This window comes from Panthera uncia, chromosome B4 (genome assembly GCF_023721935.1).
Source record: "Panthera uncia isolate 11264 chromosome B4, Puncia_PCG_1.0, whole genome shotgun sequence".
NCBI classification, from domain to species: Eukaryota; Metazoa; Chordata; class Mammalia; order Carnivora; family Felidae; genus Panthera; species Panthera uncia.
The window spans coordinates 92,843,568-92,859,942 of record NC_064809.1 but is presented as its reverse complement, the minus strand read 5'-3'; the positions used below and the strand labels follow the sequence as shown (position 1 = coordinate 92,859,942).

General features: G+C 36.0%; 1 protein-coding gene across 1 annotated transcript in view; it reads left to right on the top strand.

The window, feature by feature from the left end:
• The window catches only part of PTPRR (protein tyrosine phosphatase receptor type R), a 259,664-nt gene that overhangs the window by 205,859 nt on the left and 37,430 nt on the right, over positions 1–16,375 (top strand). The window contains exons 8-9 of the mRNA XM_049627421.1: positions 7,637–7,823; positions 10,418–10,502. Of these exons, the coding sequence (XP_049483378.1) occupies positions 7,637–7,823; positions 10,418–10,502 (272 nt within the window). The remainder of the gene's footprint in view (positions 1–7,636; positions 7,824–10,417; positions 10,503–16,375) is intronic.

The window sequence follows — 16,375 nt, the reverse complement described above, 5'->3', positions numbered from 1 at the left end:
CATTTATGTCACACTTAACTTTCCAGGAGCTTTGAATTTAAGCCACAATTTAACATTCCTAGCACTCCTTAGCCTCTTTTTTTTTTTTTTTTTTTTAATTTTACCCTTTCATCTGCCAAGTGATCCAGGAAGGTAGTTAGTACTATATATAGTTTATCTGAGGTAAAGAGATGGAGACAAACAGCAAACCATTCATTAAATACCATTACCTTTGGAACTTAAAAGTGGTAGAATCTGGAGTTTCAAGGAACTGTGGGGACCAGGCAATCCATACACAATAAATGGACTTCATCGCTCTATTTCACCACTGTTTCTTCCTTTGCCATTTCAAATGAGTAAAAACTTCTCTCGTTTTTTCTTCATTTTTATTAAAGGTACCCTAGAAAACTAAATATGTGGACAAATTGAGCAAAATTAAATAAGAAAAATCAAGTTGGAGGTGGAGGGGTTTATGCTCACCTTGGGGATCAAGGCAAGATCGTCAGCTTTGTGATCCTTATAATGGGAATACACAAGGAGGGAGGGAAGGCAGCACTGAAGGTCCTGGACTCACAACGTTTCAGATCTGGAGAGGACATCAATATTATTTCCAACTTTTCACCATGTAGGATTAGATGTGTATGGTAATAAAGACAGCTCTGAATGAATTATGTGTATTTTTTTACAGCACAACAACAACAAAAGAATTAAGAAAAGCTCTCAAAGATCAGATCTGTTTGCTTTCACTCTGTACTAAATTCTTATAATCTTTAGATGCATATTTTTCCGTTCTCCTTTCAAAAAGTTCAAGATAAGCAGCTACCACCATTTCCCCTTGAAACTTAATTTCTTAATCCAGCAGTTGCAGAAGTACATCTTCCTGGACTACAGGCAAACCGATCATTTGTTTTGTTCTCTGACTCCCATTTCCATTCCTTATCCGGTACTAAGTGAGGTGCCAGGCTTGAAGGCTCACTGCTGTTGGTGGCAGAGGCATTGCAAAGGGGACAGCATAGACATGGCCTCATGGCCCCAGGGCTAGGAACTGTAGCCCTTCTGCCTAAATCCAGCTTCTAAAATCCAGCATCCAGCCCCAACTACCAAGAAAAGAAATGCTTAATTTTGAGTTATTCTAACTGGCAATTGTAGTGTTCTTAGATTTTTAGCTCTATTTTCTTCCCACTTCTTGGTCATTAAGAGCAATGGTACAGACTCAAACAGTTTCAACAGAGCACCGCTTATAAACTCTTGCTAAAATGGATGTGTGGCCCTGGGCCATAATATTTATACATGTTTTCCTTTTTACTTAATTGTAATTAGCATGCTGTTTATTGCATTCCTTTTACCTTTCCTTAAGAATTTGCTTTTTCCTTCAATTGTTTGAATTGGTATCTTTTGAATTTCCTCCCTCTTATTTATTTTTTTGGCATAAATAATAATTGGTCCTACAGCAGGAGCTTGATAAAGCTTTTTATTATGTTCCCTTTTGTCCAACAGCAATCATGAGGCATAAAAAAAGTCTAAACAGTTTGTCCAGAGTTACATAACAAAGGAGAAGCAAACTTTTCAATAAGAGTTCATGTTCTTAGTTTCCCATATTCCATTTTCATTAAAGGTCCAGGTCTCCTGTTATTTCTGTTGATTGTTTTTCCCTCTAAATCCTTTCGATTTTTTTTCCCCAGTACCTTAATTTGTACTTTCTCTTAACTTCTTATGTTTGTTTTGTTTTTGAAATGTCTTTTTGATTCTATCCTTACTTCTTTTGTTTATGGATACTGGGAAGCAATTTCATATCTCAGTTCAGTAAAGTGACATTTTCTCCAGCAGATCATTAGTCAGTGATAGCTGGTTAAAAGCCTAATATTCTGTAATTATAAAATCCATTCGTTCTCCAGATCGTTCAGTAAATTGTGTTAAACACATTGATAACCTATTTGGGGGGGGGGAATCTAGTTGATTCTCACCATTACCATACCCCAAAAATAAATTAGAAATAGATTAAAAGATTAGCTTTTAGTAAAAATTAAGCTTCCAGAAGAATTTTTTGTATTAAAGCAATGCAAGAAACCACACGCACACACAAAAAGACTGATATGTTTGACTGGATGTAAATATAATTTTTAAAAAATCCTTCGTATTTTAAGGCAACAATAAATCTTATATATTCAACACATATATCTGAGAAATAATTTATTGTAAATCATAGTCATCAATAATAAATACATTAATGCTACAATGTGAACATAAGGAAAGATCATGAACAGACACTTCTCAAGGGTAAGGACTGATATATAAATGAAAAATAATCATATGAAAATATATTTACCCCCATCTGTGACCAAAAAAATAAAAATTAAAGCAATAAGTCACTGCCTTTATTGCCTATGGCATAGCAAAATTTAAACGTCGGTTTAAAAGCTAGTGAAGTTTATGTGACTTTAGTTGCCTTTTTAAAATTTCTAGTTTTTATAAATTTTCTACAATGAGTATGTGTCACTTTTATAATGAAAAAATTAACTCTTTAAAATATATATGGATGTGTATTTAATCTCTTCTCTGCAAGCACAATACATGACTAAGAAATGTACAGAGTTTTTAAGTGGATTCTACTGATTTGATTTTCTTATTTCACTGTATTTCGATTAACTTAAATATTGTTTGTTCATTGGAAATAAGAGTTAACAAAGGCAGAGATTTTTCCAAGTTAGTGACATCCTATGGTAATATTTCACAGCCAGGATAGAAGAGAACGACCACGATAAGGGCTGTTTTGTGGAAAAATGCTCTCTGTAAGGTCAACAGCTTGTACAAGATTAATTCCATAATTGAACTTTGAGACATTGTCTGAGGTGTTGAGGTGAAGTGTTCTGGAATTGTTTAGGGTTCAGGGGAAATGGATTTGCCATAATAAAGGGAAATTTTAAGATAAATAGGTTATCAAGAAGGATGTATTTCTCTGTAGTGACAAATGTGTAGATACCATCCATTAATTTCACAATGTTAAAGTTAATCTCAGTGTAAACAATTTTTGAATTTTTGTGAAGATCTCTTTCAAGAGATCCATTAGAGAGGCAGAGGTGAGAGTTATATAAGACTTTATTCCATTATTACCCAAAATAATAACCAGGCAACACTTACAAGTGGTTTACTTATACTATCTGGTTAATCCTTATAATATCCCTCTGAAGCAAGTATTCTTAATTATTCACTTCACAGAAGAAGAAGAAATTGACAAGTAACGAGGCTAGGTAGACTGACCAAAGGTCCACCATAAGGACATGGGAGAGGCAGGACTTGAACCCAGACAAATATAACGGTAAAGACAGAATTTGTGCTCTGAATAATATACTACCTCTACATTAGACTTCAGTAGTCTTGACCTTCCGCCCAACAATTGGCCCCCAACTCCATGTGACGCACCGGCTAGTCTAACATAATCTGCCCACCATTACTTTGCTTTTGGGTAGAAAAGCAGAAAGAAAGAGGTTAAGTTTTATATTCTAACTTGGATTGAATCTTTGTTCCACTTTCATGTTCCTAAGTTAGCTATTTCTTCACCTATAAAATAGAGGAAAGTAATAACCTCAGAGAGCTGCCATGGAAATTGAAATACCATATGTGAAAGTGCTTAGAACAGTGCTTGGCAAATCATAGATGTTTAATAAATATTAGTTTCCTTTCTTCCTTCCCTTGCCAGACAAAAGTAGTTCTTCCTTACAAAGTCGGTTTGCATGAATATGCTTCCATGGCTCTCAATTTATCACAGAATCTTCAGAAAAGTTGCTCACTAGATCAAATGGACCCTATTAGACGTGGAATCTCAGAGGCTTCTAATCACCCTTCCCTCCCAGGCAGGGCGTGCTGTGGAAAGCCCTAATAGAAGTTTATATAACCTGATGTTCACAATTCTCTCTTTTCTGGATGTGGGTAGGCTTTTTAATTCTTATTTCTGTGACTCTTGCTTTTCTCTCATTTCTCTTACATGACCCTGCCCCCAATTCCAAAATACACTTTTATACAAATGAACTCTAGCTCAAACTGCTTATATGCCATTTCTCAAAGATGCCTTATCATTTCCTGCTTCCACATTTTTTTTCTTCTGCCGGGCTCTCTCCCTGAAATAACCCTTTACCGAAAATTTATCTATTGAACTTTTACCTTCAAGGCTCAACTCAAATGCCTATTCCTCGTACATCTCTGGCCACTATGAATGGAAGTGATCTCCCTTTCTACTAAATCACTGTAGCACTGCATATCACTTAATGGACAGATGGCAGATACTGTAGTATTTTGGGGCTGAAGACTGGTTGAAATGGCATCTGAGGGGCACCTGGGTGGCTCAGTCAGTTAAGTGTCCAACTTTGGCTCAGGTCATGATTTCATGGTTTGTGGGTCCGAGCCCTGCATTGGGCTTTGTGCTGACAGCTCGGAGCCTGGAGCCTGCTTCAGATTATGTGTCTCCCTCTCTCTCTGCCCCTCCCTGCTCACACTCTGTCTCTCTCTCTCTCTCTCTCTGTCTCTCAAAAGTAAATAAATATTAAAAACATTTTTTAAATAATAAAAAATAAAATGGAATCCGATTAGCAATCCCTTAAATGGCCTCTCCCAATGCCTTATTAAAAAAAATCTCTGAAGCCAACAAAAGCCAAATTCTCACAAATACTCTCAAAACTAATAAACAAGCTATTATCAGAATGAGGAAAGAATTTCTGACAATTTAAAGGCCAGAGGAACTGTATTGAGAAATGATAAAAATTGGTTTCCCACTGGGGTGCCTGGGTGGCTCCGTTAAGTGCCCAACCTGGGCTCAGGTCACGATCTCACGGTTTGTGAGTTCGAGCCCTCTGTTGGCCTCTGTGCTTACAGCTCAGAGCCTGGAGCCTGTTTCAGATTCTATGTCTCATTCTCTCTCTGCCCTCCCCGACGTGTGCTCTGTCTCTCTCTGTCTCTCAAAAATAAATAAATGTAAAAAAAAAATTTAAAAAAACCGCTTTCCCATTAAAAGTAGATTAAAATTCTTGGTCTGAGAGAACCACTCTTTACACCTTCTCAACTGTTTACCTCCTACTCAAAACACAGGAGCCCTTGGGACACCTGGGTGGCTCAGTTGGTTAAGCGTCCAACTCTTGATTTCAGGGGTTGTGAGATGGAGCCCTGTTTCAAGCTCAGCACAGAGTCTGCTTGGGATTCTCTCTTTCTGTGCCTTCCCCTCTGGTGTTCTCTCTCTCTCTCTCTCTCTCTCTCTCACTCTCTCAAAAAACAAAACAAAACAAAACAAAACCATACATCACCAACAACAGCCACAAAAAAAAAAAAAAAAAAAATGGTGGGGCCAAACATTCTTCTATCAGCTAGGTGAGATTTTATGGAGTATCCAGAATGCTACCCCTTAATCTCTAACAGGGATTCAAAAAGTTAACCATAATAATAAAAATTAGAAAAGGGTTTTCAAGATCATGCAAAAAAAATTAGCAGGTATGCCAATATTAATTTTTCTCAAGTGGGAGGTTGCAGGAAGGTTAATTGGAGGAAGGGGATCAAAAGGTAATAAATTATGTATTGTGCATGATGTGATGTACAACATGATGGCTATAGCTAACACAGATGTGTGGTATATTTGGAAGTTTTTAAGAGAGTAGACCCTAAGTTTTCATCACAAGAAAAAAAATTTGTTTTCTTTGTGTATGTGTATGTGTGTGTGTGTGTGTGTGTGTCCCTAGGAGATAATGAATGTTAACTAAATTTATTGTGGTAATCATTTCACAACATACTTAAATCAAAAAAGAATGCCATACATTTTAAACTTATATGGTGCTGTATGTAGATTACATCTCAATAAAACTAGAAAAAGTAGTCAGATGTGAGGCAAGACATAAAATTAATAGGAAAGTAAATGTTTAATATTGATAAAATTTATAGTAAAGATATAATTATGAATCACTTCAAATAAAACAATGGCTGAAATATATAAAGTAAAAATCATTTAGAATATAAGGAAAAATAACAAACACAAGTGTTGTGGAAGACTCACATACATCTCAGGCTTTGAGAAATCCAGTGGGAAAAAATAGATTGGAATAATATTTTTAATAATATGCAGTAATATAATAAATAAGGTGATATAGATACACATATGTACATAGATAAATTTATAGCTAGCTAGCTAGAGGTAAATAGAGAGTCAAACTAGTTGCCCCCAAAAGTACCTATGAAATATTCAGAATACGTTATCTAGTGTTTGTCCCCAAGAAAAAATTAAGAAATTCCAAACTTTAGAAGTCCGACCATTCTCTGATGTGTATTACTATAACTAGAAATTAATAAGGAAAATAAATTTGTAAACACTTACATAAACATCAAGCCAAAGCAAGAATTAAAACTAAAATTACAAACCATTTATTTTTTTTATAAACCATTTAGAAATCAATAAATAGGACATTACATATCAAATTATAGAATGCCACCAAAGCCTACAACCAGAGGCAATTTCATAACAGGAAGAACTTACTCACTTTTGTTTAGTGGGGTTTTGTTGTATGTTCTAATAATTTTCCATTGTTTAAAATTAAGCTGTAGCTACTTGAATATTTCCAGATGTAGTGCTCCATAGTAAATGTGTAAATCACCCTTCAAATGAAATACGCTGGACCTAGTATTTGCTCTTACTGTCTTTGTTCACATTTGTTATGACCTGTTTTTCCCTGTTTTCCATTTCCTTGGAACACCAACCAGTTGGCACCGTATTTGATCACCTGACTCATGCCTAAGGCCCTTTAACTTAATAGTTTTTGTGAATAAAATCTCTGATTTTGACCCTCAATCTTGCACAGGTTATTTTATAGTTACTTCTTGTTTCCAAGCAGCTAATGTTACTGGTAAGAGGCACTCACACCTTCTATTGAGGGCACAAGGGGCCCTTATAATTTGGCAAAGCCCCACCTCACCTCTCAACAAGAAGAGGGAAATTACAGAGGGAAGATTAATGTAATTCAGAATAAGAATCTGTGATCTCTATGGTCCTTATGAGTTTATCACAGAATTAAATAAATACATATACACACATATATACATGCATGCATGCATACATAGATGGAGGCTACAGATGCTATTATTTGGGGATTCACTCAGACGTTATAAAAAGTACATATATTTTAAAACTTTTAAATTCTACTTCAGTAGCAATAATGTGAACTAAAATTGATTTTTCCCATTCTGAGCTTCCTATGTCCAGTAAGATCATGTGTCAAAAATATTAGATGGCTATATGATTTCTATTCTGAGCTCTCAGACATGCAAAAAATAGAATTGTTTTGTGTTATACATAATTTCTCAATTCAAAAGTGATGTTTACTTTTCCTAAATTTTTCACTTAATATTACTAGCCATTTTATTATTTTTGTGTCAAATATACCTATTAATAAATTATAGTGCATTTTCTCAATTCAGATTTATTTCCAACAACAAAACTTTCAGTTTCCTGTAAAGAAACTCTGGAGAGTTGCTATAGTCCACTATGGTACCATAAGAGGAAAAGACATTTGGTCCTTATTTCTGTAAAACTTCTCCCTGAATTGTGTGTATGCACAGAAAGACGAATTTGTGTGATCAAAATGATTCACGTGGTGTCTAAACCTATTAACATTCTTCCCCAATGTAGACGAGGGTCCAACGTATCTCTTACATTGGACATGAGTAGCTTGGGGAATGTTGAACCTTTTGTGGCTATCCCAACCCCACGGGAGAAGGTAGCAATGGAGTATCTGCAGTCAGCCAGCCGAATCCTCACAAGGTCACAGCTGAGGGACGTCGTGGCAAGTTCACATTTACTCCAAAGTGAATTCATGGTGAGCCAGCTGTTTATTATTCACTCCTCAGTAGGTATTTTGATAAACTAGACCCTAGAGGCACCTACTAAAATGGCGCTGTCCTCCACTCAAGTAAACAGTTACAGTTTAAAAGGTTAAGTACAAGGTTTTAGAGCCACCCTACATCTCATCAAGTACTGATAAATGTTCAAACTAGCACGTGATTACTAAACTGAGGCAGAGTATGTAGGAGCTGGCCAGGCAAAGAAGTATCAAGAAGGAACTGGGCAGAGAAGAGCCATTTCAGGAAGAAGGAACAGTTTACTGTCACTGTTTGGGGAATTAAGTTGTTCGATTTAGCTGAAGCATTGAAATCAAGGTGGAAAGTGGCAAAGCTTGAGCCTCAGAGTTATAAAAGAAACCTGAGTCTTGATACATATTTAAAAGTTTGAACTTTATCTTAAGTTTGTAAAAGATCACTCTATCTGCAGTGGAGTGAACATTAGAAAGGGGTATGTTGGAAGCTCTAGAGTGATCCTGTGGACTGGGCATGGTGGTCTAAACTAAGATAGTAGGAATGAAAATGTGGGAAACCTATAGGAATCTGCAAGAAGGGGGCCGAATTGGATGAGGTGGCCAAAATAAGGGAAGAAGTCAGAAATGATACCTCAGTTTGTGACATGAGGAACAGGCCACATACAGTGACCTTAAATGAAATAAGGAACATGGGGGAAGACCAAATGTGGGCTAAAGAGGATTGGGAGTTTTAGCCAAAAGTGATGGCAACCCATCAGTGTAGCTGGTGATAACTCGATTCATGAAAACACATTTCCGACCCAGAGAGCATGGAGACAGATTAGACCTTCTTAGTTCTAATTACTGCCCAAGGGGATTATGCATTTTATAGCTCACTTTAATCTTAAATCGGTTGTACATCTTAAGCCAAAGTCTGTTGATTTTAATAAATTGATCATCCCAAGGTCTGTTCAGATATTTGCAATCACTCTAATGATGAAATATCCAGCAATGGGCTAGATCTGCTGTTAGCCTCTTCAACTACTGTTAAGCATCCAAAGTAAAACATGAACATGCAGTTTTTAAAATTAGACTTTGTAGTGTGTCATCTTTTCATATATGAAGAAAATGAGACCTAGTGAGATGCAAGAACAAGTCAATGATCATACAGCTAATCAAAAGTACATCTAGTATTCTTTTCTGGAACCATAGATAGCTCTTTGTTCTTTGAGATAAGCCCTTAAAGGAAAAATGACAAGGAGTACCAAAAAGAAAGATAATGCTGGAAGATGATAAATTGTCAGTGTGTGTCAGAAAACAGGAAGAAGCAGAGGAGAAACAAACATATCATAGCTTTGCTAAAACAGACTGACCTGTTTGAAATTACCAAACATGAATATGTGCTTTCTGTTGAACATCCAACAATTTTGCTTATTTTGGTAACTTGGAACTGAGAAGTTATAACATTTAGTTGGAACAAAGAGTAGGAATGAATGTTATAAATATCTAAAATAGTGCACATTTAGGAAATGATATTTAAAAAGTAAACTACTTCTCTCTGTAGACCACATCTCAAATTTATAAGATAGTCAGGCTTTCCTCAAATTTTCAGATTGACTGAAAACTGGGACAATTTGAATTAATTTATGGATAATTTCTTCCATGTAAATGAATATTAGGCTGTTGAGTTATATCTTCCACTGAAGAAAGTTTAAGTAACAAAAATAGTATTTCACGTGATCTAAAGATGAAAGTTCTCTTATTTCACGTTAACGTTTAAGTAATGTTTTGCAAAAATTTAATTAGAGATCATACTATTTTGTGTAATCAAATCCTTAAATGATTTTTTTGACCCTTTTGAAAACTTTGGCTTATTTCTTTCTTTGTCCCAGTCAGCTACAGATGCTCACCTTTTAGATCTAATTCATTTCCACGGAGCCATTTCTACTCTAATTGTTCCCTCTCCAAGCATTTGAGGCACATGACATATATTCTGACCGAGTAAAACTATTAATATTCTTGTTAAGTGGGAGAAAACAGTGTCTGGGTGACCTTCACTAAAAATATTACATTGACAACACAAATGGAACTGTACAATTATCAACCATTCCTTAATACAAAAAAGCATCCTATGATCATCTCTTGAATCAACAAAAAAGCCCTTTATATTTACCATTTGGGGAGGGAAGTTTTAATAATCCTAAAAGAGTTACACAATGTTAAAAGAGAATCCATTGTAGTGAAATTTTTGGTACTGAACTTATATAAAGATTTAAAGAAATTTGAATACATTGTCAATTTTCAGCTGTGTGTGTACATATTTCTAGCAATTATGTCCAAATAGAAGTTTAAAAATCTAATCAAAGTTTTATATGTTTCTTTGATAACCATATATAAAATAATAGTTTCTAAGACAGAGAGGTGTTTCTTAGAGTCAGCTTGACAGGGTGCAGCTAATATGTTTATAAAAGGAAGGGTGTTGGTCAACCAGAGGTGGTAGTCTGTTGTTTTATAAATGACTTTGAAGTTCAGTAGGGCTCTGGATCAGATGGCCCCCTGGGAAGATTTTCTTTGTGGCAGCATTAGATACACTAATTTGATATCATTTATTTTTGCAGGAAATTCCAATGAACTTTGTGGATCCCAAAGAAATTGACATTCCACGTCATGGAACTAAAAATCGCTATAAGACCATTTTGCCAAGTAGGTTTCTTGAATTAAGTAGTTTGCATTATAAAGCACAAGCCTTCCCCATTAACCTCCACCTCATTGATTCCCATCCTCACAACTTCTCTGTATACACTAAAGTTGGAGTTATAAATACACATCAAGACTAATAACCATTAAAGTAGTTTGAGGTTAATAACTTTATCCTGTATTACTTTTATTACAGTGGTCAGCTCACAATTCCAATAGACACATGGTTCTAAACTTTTATTGTGTTGCACATTATGGTCAGTTGGTTTTCATCAAGAGTATCAAAAAATTCAATGGGCAAATAGTCTTTTCAACAAATGGTGTTGAGACAACCAACATTCACATGCAAAAAAAAAAAAAAATGAAATTGGACCCTGCCTCACACTATATGCAAAAATTAATTCAAAATGGATCAGACCTGAAGGTAAGAGCTAAGATTATAAAGCTCTTAGTATAAAACAGATGTAAATCTTCATGACCTTGAATTAGTCAGTGATTTCTTAGATGTGATGCCAAAAGTACAAGCAACAAAAGAAAAAATAAATTGAACTTTATGAAATTAAAAAGTTTTGTTCTTCAGAGGTCAAAGGATACCATCAAGAAGATAGAAAGATGACTCACAGAATGGGAAAAAAAATTGCAAATTATATATCTAATAAGGGACTTCTGTCTAGAATGTATAAAGAACTCTTAGCACTCAATTATAAAAAGACAATTCAATTTGAAAATGGGCATAGGACTTGAATAGACATTTCTCCATAGAATATACACAAATGATTGGCAGGCATTTGAAAAGATGCTCAACATCATTAGCCATAAGGTAAATCAAAACCACAATGAGATAACACTTCACATCCACATGATTAAAATAAAAATGATAGACTATAGAAAGTGTTAGCAAGGATGTAAAAAAACTGGAACCTTCACACATTGCTGATAAGGATGGAAAGTGGTACAGTTACTTAAGAAACAGTTTGGTAGTTCCTCAAAAGGCAAAGCCTAGAGTTACTATATGACTCAGACATTCTACTCCTAGTAATATAACCAAGAAAAATGAAAACATTTCATTGTCAATCACTAGACAAATAGCTAGTTGGGATTTCGGCAAAATCCAAAAACATCTCAAAGTAATAGTTCTGGAAAGATGGAGCCACAAAGACTTTTAAAAAGTATTGATATTGAAAAGCTATACACAAATGTTTGTAACAGCATTATTTATAAGAGCCCCAGGGGCGCCAGGGTGGCTCAGTCAGTTAAGCATCCGTCTCTTGATTTTGGCTCGGGTTGTGATCTCATGGTTTGTGAGATGGAGCTTCGCATCACACTCTGTGCTGACAGCATGGGGCTGCTTGGGATTCTCTCTCTCCCTCTCTCTGTGCCCCTCCCCTGTGCGTGCACTCTCTCTCTCTCTCTCTCAAAATAAACAAGTAAGCATTTAATAAAATATATATATATAATAGCCCCAAATGTGGAAACAACCAAAATATCCATCAACTGATGAATATATAGAGTGTAGAATGTCCACACAATGGAATATTACCCAGCAATAAAAACAAACGAGGTGCTGATGCATGCTACAACATGCATGAACCTTGGAAACATTATGCTAAGTGAAAGAAGCCATCACAAAATCCCTCAGATTATGTAATTCCACTTATATGATGTGTCCAGATTGGCAAATCTATAAAGACAGAAACTGTGTTAGTGGTTGCCTGGTGCTGGGAGGCATGGGAAATAACTGCTAAATAACTAAAGGGAATGGGGTTTATTTGGAGATGAGGAAAATGTTACAAAATCAATTGTGGTGACAGTTGTACACTCTGTGAATTAAAAAAAAAAATTCTGTGATGGCACACTTTAAGTGAGTTAATCGTATGGTATATGAATTCCATCTGAATAAAGCTGTTACCGAAAAATTTCATTGTGCATAACAATCACCTAGAATCCTTATAAAAATTTAGAGTCCTGTGCCCCACCCGGGGCATTCTGTTTAAGTAGGTCTGCTGTTGGGCCCAAGAATCTGTGCTTCTAAGCAAACATCCAGGTGATTCTGGTACAGATGATACCAAGACCACACTTTGAGAAACACTGTTTAGACTATGTTTGTTTGTTTTTTTAATGTTTATTTATTTTTGAGAAAGACAGACAGGTGTGAGTGAGGGAGAGGAAGAGAGAGAAAGAGACACAGAATCTGAAGCAGGCTTCAGGCTCTGAGCTGTCACCACAGAGCCTGATGTGGGGCTTGAACCCACGGACCATGAGATCATGACTTGAGCTGAAGTCAGATGCCCAACCAACTGAGCTATCCAGGTGCCCCTAGACTATGTTAAAACTGAATTTAACTCCATGAAATTTATATCAAGCAATGAGCCAGCTGCCAGGAACCAGTAAGAAATAAGGAATGGCTTATAAGATCAAGGAGGTCATGGACTAGAGAGGAGAGATATGTAAATGAGTAATTATGTTCAATATAATAAAAGCCAGAATTGAGATCTGGCCCAAGTGGTGTAGGAATATAGAGAAGACTGACTAATTCTGCTTACAGTGGCAAAAATGCTTTGGAGAGGATGTTACATTGTCAATCACTAGACAACAGATAGTTGGGTTTTGGCAAAATCTATAAACATCTCAAAACAATAGCTCTGGAAAGATGGAGCCACAGACTTTTAAAAAGTATGGATATTGGGGCGCCTGGGTGACTCAGTCAATTAAGTGTCTGACTTCGGCTTAGGTCATGATCTCGTGGTTCGTGAGTTCGAGCCCCGCGTCGGGCTCTGTACTGACCTCTCAGAGCCTGGAGCCTGCTTTGGTTTCTGTGTCTCCCTCTCTCTCTGCCCCTCTCCTGCTCATGCTCTGTCTCTGTCACTCTCAAAAGTAAATAAATAAACATTAAAAAAAAAAAAAAAAGTATGGATATTGAGGGTGCCTGGGTGGCTCAGTTGGTTAAGCATGCAACTTCAGTTCAGGTCATGATCTCACAGTTCATGAGTTTGAGCCTCACATCAGGCTCTCTGCTGTCAGTGCAGAACCTACTTTGGATCCTCTGTCTCCCTCTCTCTGCCCCTCCCCCACTCTCACTCTCCCTCCTTCCCAAAAATAAACAAACATTAAAAAATAATTTTAAAAAGTATGAATATTGAATAGTAGAGTCTTCATAATCAAGCCCATTAATTCACTCGTAAAACATCCAATTCTCCATATTTATGGTAAAAGAATTACTGTTAATGGTATCTTTGGGCTTCCCCCTCTGGTGGAGTTGAAAACACTCCACTATAACATATTTTTACCTGGTCCATGTAGGATAGTCCTGTTGGAAGATATTTTATAACTACAGCTGGCTAAAGGGGATGAAAGTGCCGTGAGTTAAAAATAGTGCTTCTCTCTTTCTCTGTCTCTGTCTCTGTCTCTCTCTCTCAAGATTTTTCATCTGAAATTTACCAAACGTAAATAATTAGGGCATATACATCCATCGCAGTTTTACCTAACCATCTAATGTCAGATGGATTTGGAAATTATTAGGATTATTTAAAGTTCAGCCTTCTCTATTTCCTGCCCAGATGATATCAGACATAGCCCTTCATAGTCCTGTGTCAGCTTTTCCATTCCCAGAACTGGGTGGATCACTTGAACAAGGGCACCTGTGCTGACAACTGATGTTGCAAATAATGAATTTTCTGTTGAAAATGTCTGAAAGCCTCACCCACTCCCTGTTGCACAAAATATAATTTAGTAAATACAGTTTGGGCATGCCATACCATTAGCTGAAAATAATCAGAAAAGACTGGAATTTATATGGAAAGCTGTTTTTTTATGGTTTATTTTGGACTGTAGTATGGGATAAATTTGTAACGCTACATAAAATACTTAAAAATGATTAATATTTTAAGTATTATAATTTTGTATTGTTTTAACTTATAACAAACCCAAGTTTAAAAGCGTCCAGCTTGTACATATTAGTGAGGCTGTATAATTTGGAGTATGGTTTACAGCAGAAATATGGATGGCTCAGAACCAATTAAATAATAGCTGTTTCTCTGATGATGATGTCAGCCTGGCTCAGAACACTCTACATGGTGGATTAAAGTGAGAAGGTCAAGTTTATATCACATTATTTTGCAACATAAGCAAATATTAATGATGAAAATATATCTATGTCCTAAATCACAAAAGCAATGGGAAAAAAAATCATACATCAATATGAAGTTATTTGCACAACAATGAAGTATAATAACAAATTTCATGTATATTTATTCCATGCAAACAATTTATTTATACAAATATAAAATACATAGATAAAATTAAAGAACTCTATTAATTAAACCTAATTACTCTGGCCATCATTTCATATTTAAAAATTTAAAGTCTGGTAATATTTCCTACTTATGTTTCCTGTTCTATTAAGTGCCCAGAACAGAGTACACATGCAAATAAGTGAGCCACTCATTAGACAACAAATTGTATGGCTAAAACAAAATACTGCAGTTAGACTTGACTCCCTATCATGGCAAGAGCACTCATAGTTTACACAGATGACTTAATCTTTCTGTTCCACCTAACCTTTCCTCATCCCTTAAAGATAGTAATAATAATATCACTCCATAGGGCTGTGTAGAGAATTAAGTAATAATATGTGAAAAAGGAAGTTCCAACCAATAGAAAGCCCTCAGGTAATGTTAGTTTCTCCTTTCTCCCTACCTAACTGAAGATGAATTCATCATTAACCCCAGAACCAATTCCAGAAAATAGGAACATTAAGTAGACAAAGGCAAGTTTATAGTTTCAAAAGCACTCTTTAAGGGTCCTGTTTTCTCTCATAATTTTCACATCTTAAAAAGTGAGTTTCCATGTAATCACCATCTTGCACTGCGGAGATCATCATTGTCCACTAAAACTCCATACAGTGATGGAAATGTTCTATATCTCCAGTGTGATGGCCATTAGCTACATGTGGCAATCGAGCACTTGAAGTATAGCCAGTGCACCTGAGGAACTGATTTTTTTAAATTTTATTGTATTTTAATAATTTAAATTTAGCTCCATGTGGCTAGTGGCACCATTTTGGACACTGCAGGCCTGAAGTCTTCTCTTTCTCCTGCAACAAAGTGGAGGTGACTCCCACTCACCTTGAAGGTGTGGCCAAGTCCCTGCCTTTCCTCCCATTTCCCAGTTGTCTTGAATTTATCTAGAAAAACTATACTATCCCACTCATTTCTGTCTTTGCCCAGGGATACACTAGCAGTGTGCACCCTTCCCTCATCTGATAGCTTCTCCTCTTGACTCCAAACCTCAAACGCATTTCTTCCTGGAGAAGAAATCTCCAGCACAGGATAACCTTTCATAAAATCTGATAGGATAGGATGCAGTCAGAATATCAGGATCCAGGTACCATTTCGTCTGTTAAATGGAAGGCTTAAATTGCCAGAGATATTTTAAAGAGGACAAAATGGGGAAATGTCATGTGTTCTCTACACTAAATCTATGTGGTCAATATTTTGTTGAGAGGAAAAAAGAAACAGGAAGGAGGACAGGAGAAAGAGAAGGAATAAGAGAGGAAGAGAGGGAGGGAGGGAAAAAAGAGGAAGAAAGCAAGAGGAGAGAAGGAAGAAAATAAAAGCAGAAAAACAAAAGAGAGGGAAGACAAGTTGCTCAATGTTGGAATTGTTATTGCTACCACCCGGAGGTATCATAAGTGGCGTGCTAAATATTTAGCGTATAATCTAGAAGCATCTATTCTGAAAAAAGTTATCAGAGTTAATTTGACATACATATATATATATACATATATATATATGACATGTATATATGACAAATATACATATATATATAAAATACACATGTACACTTAAAATGCATAAAGTGAATAAAATTATAACAGTGAT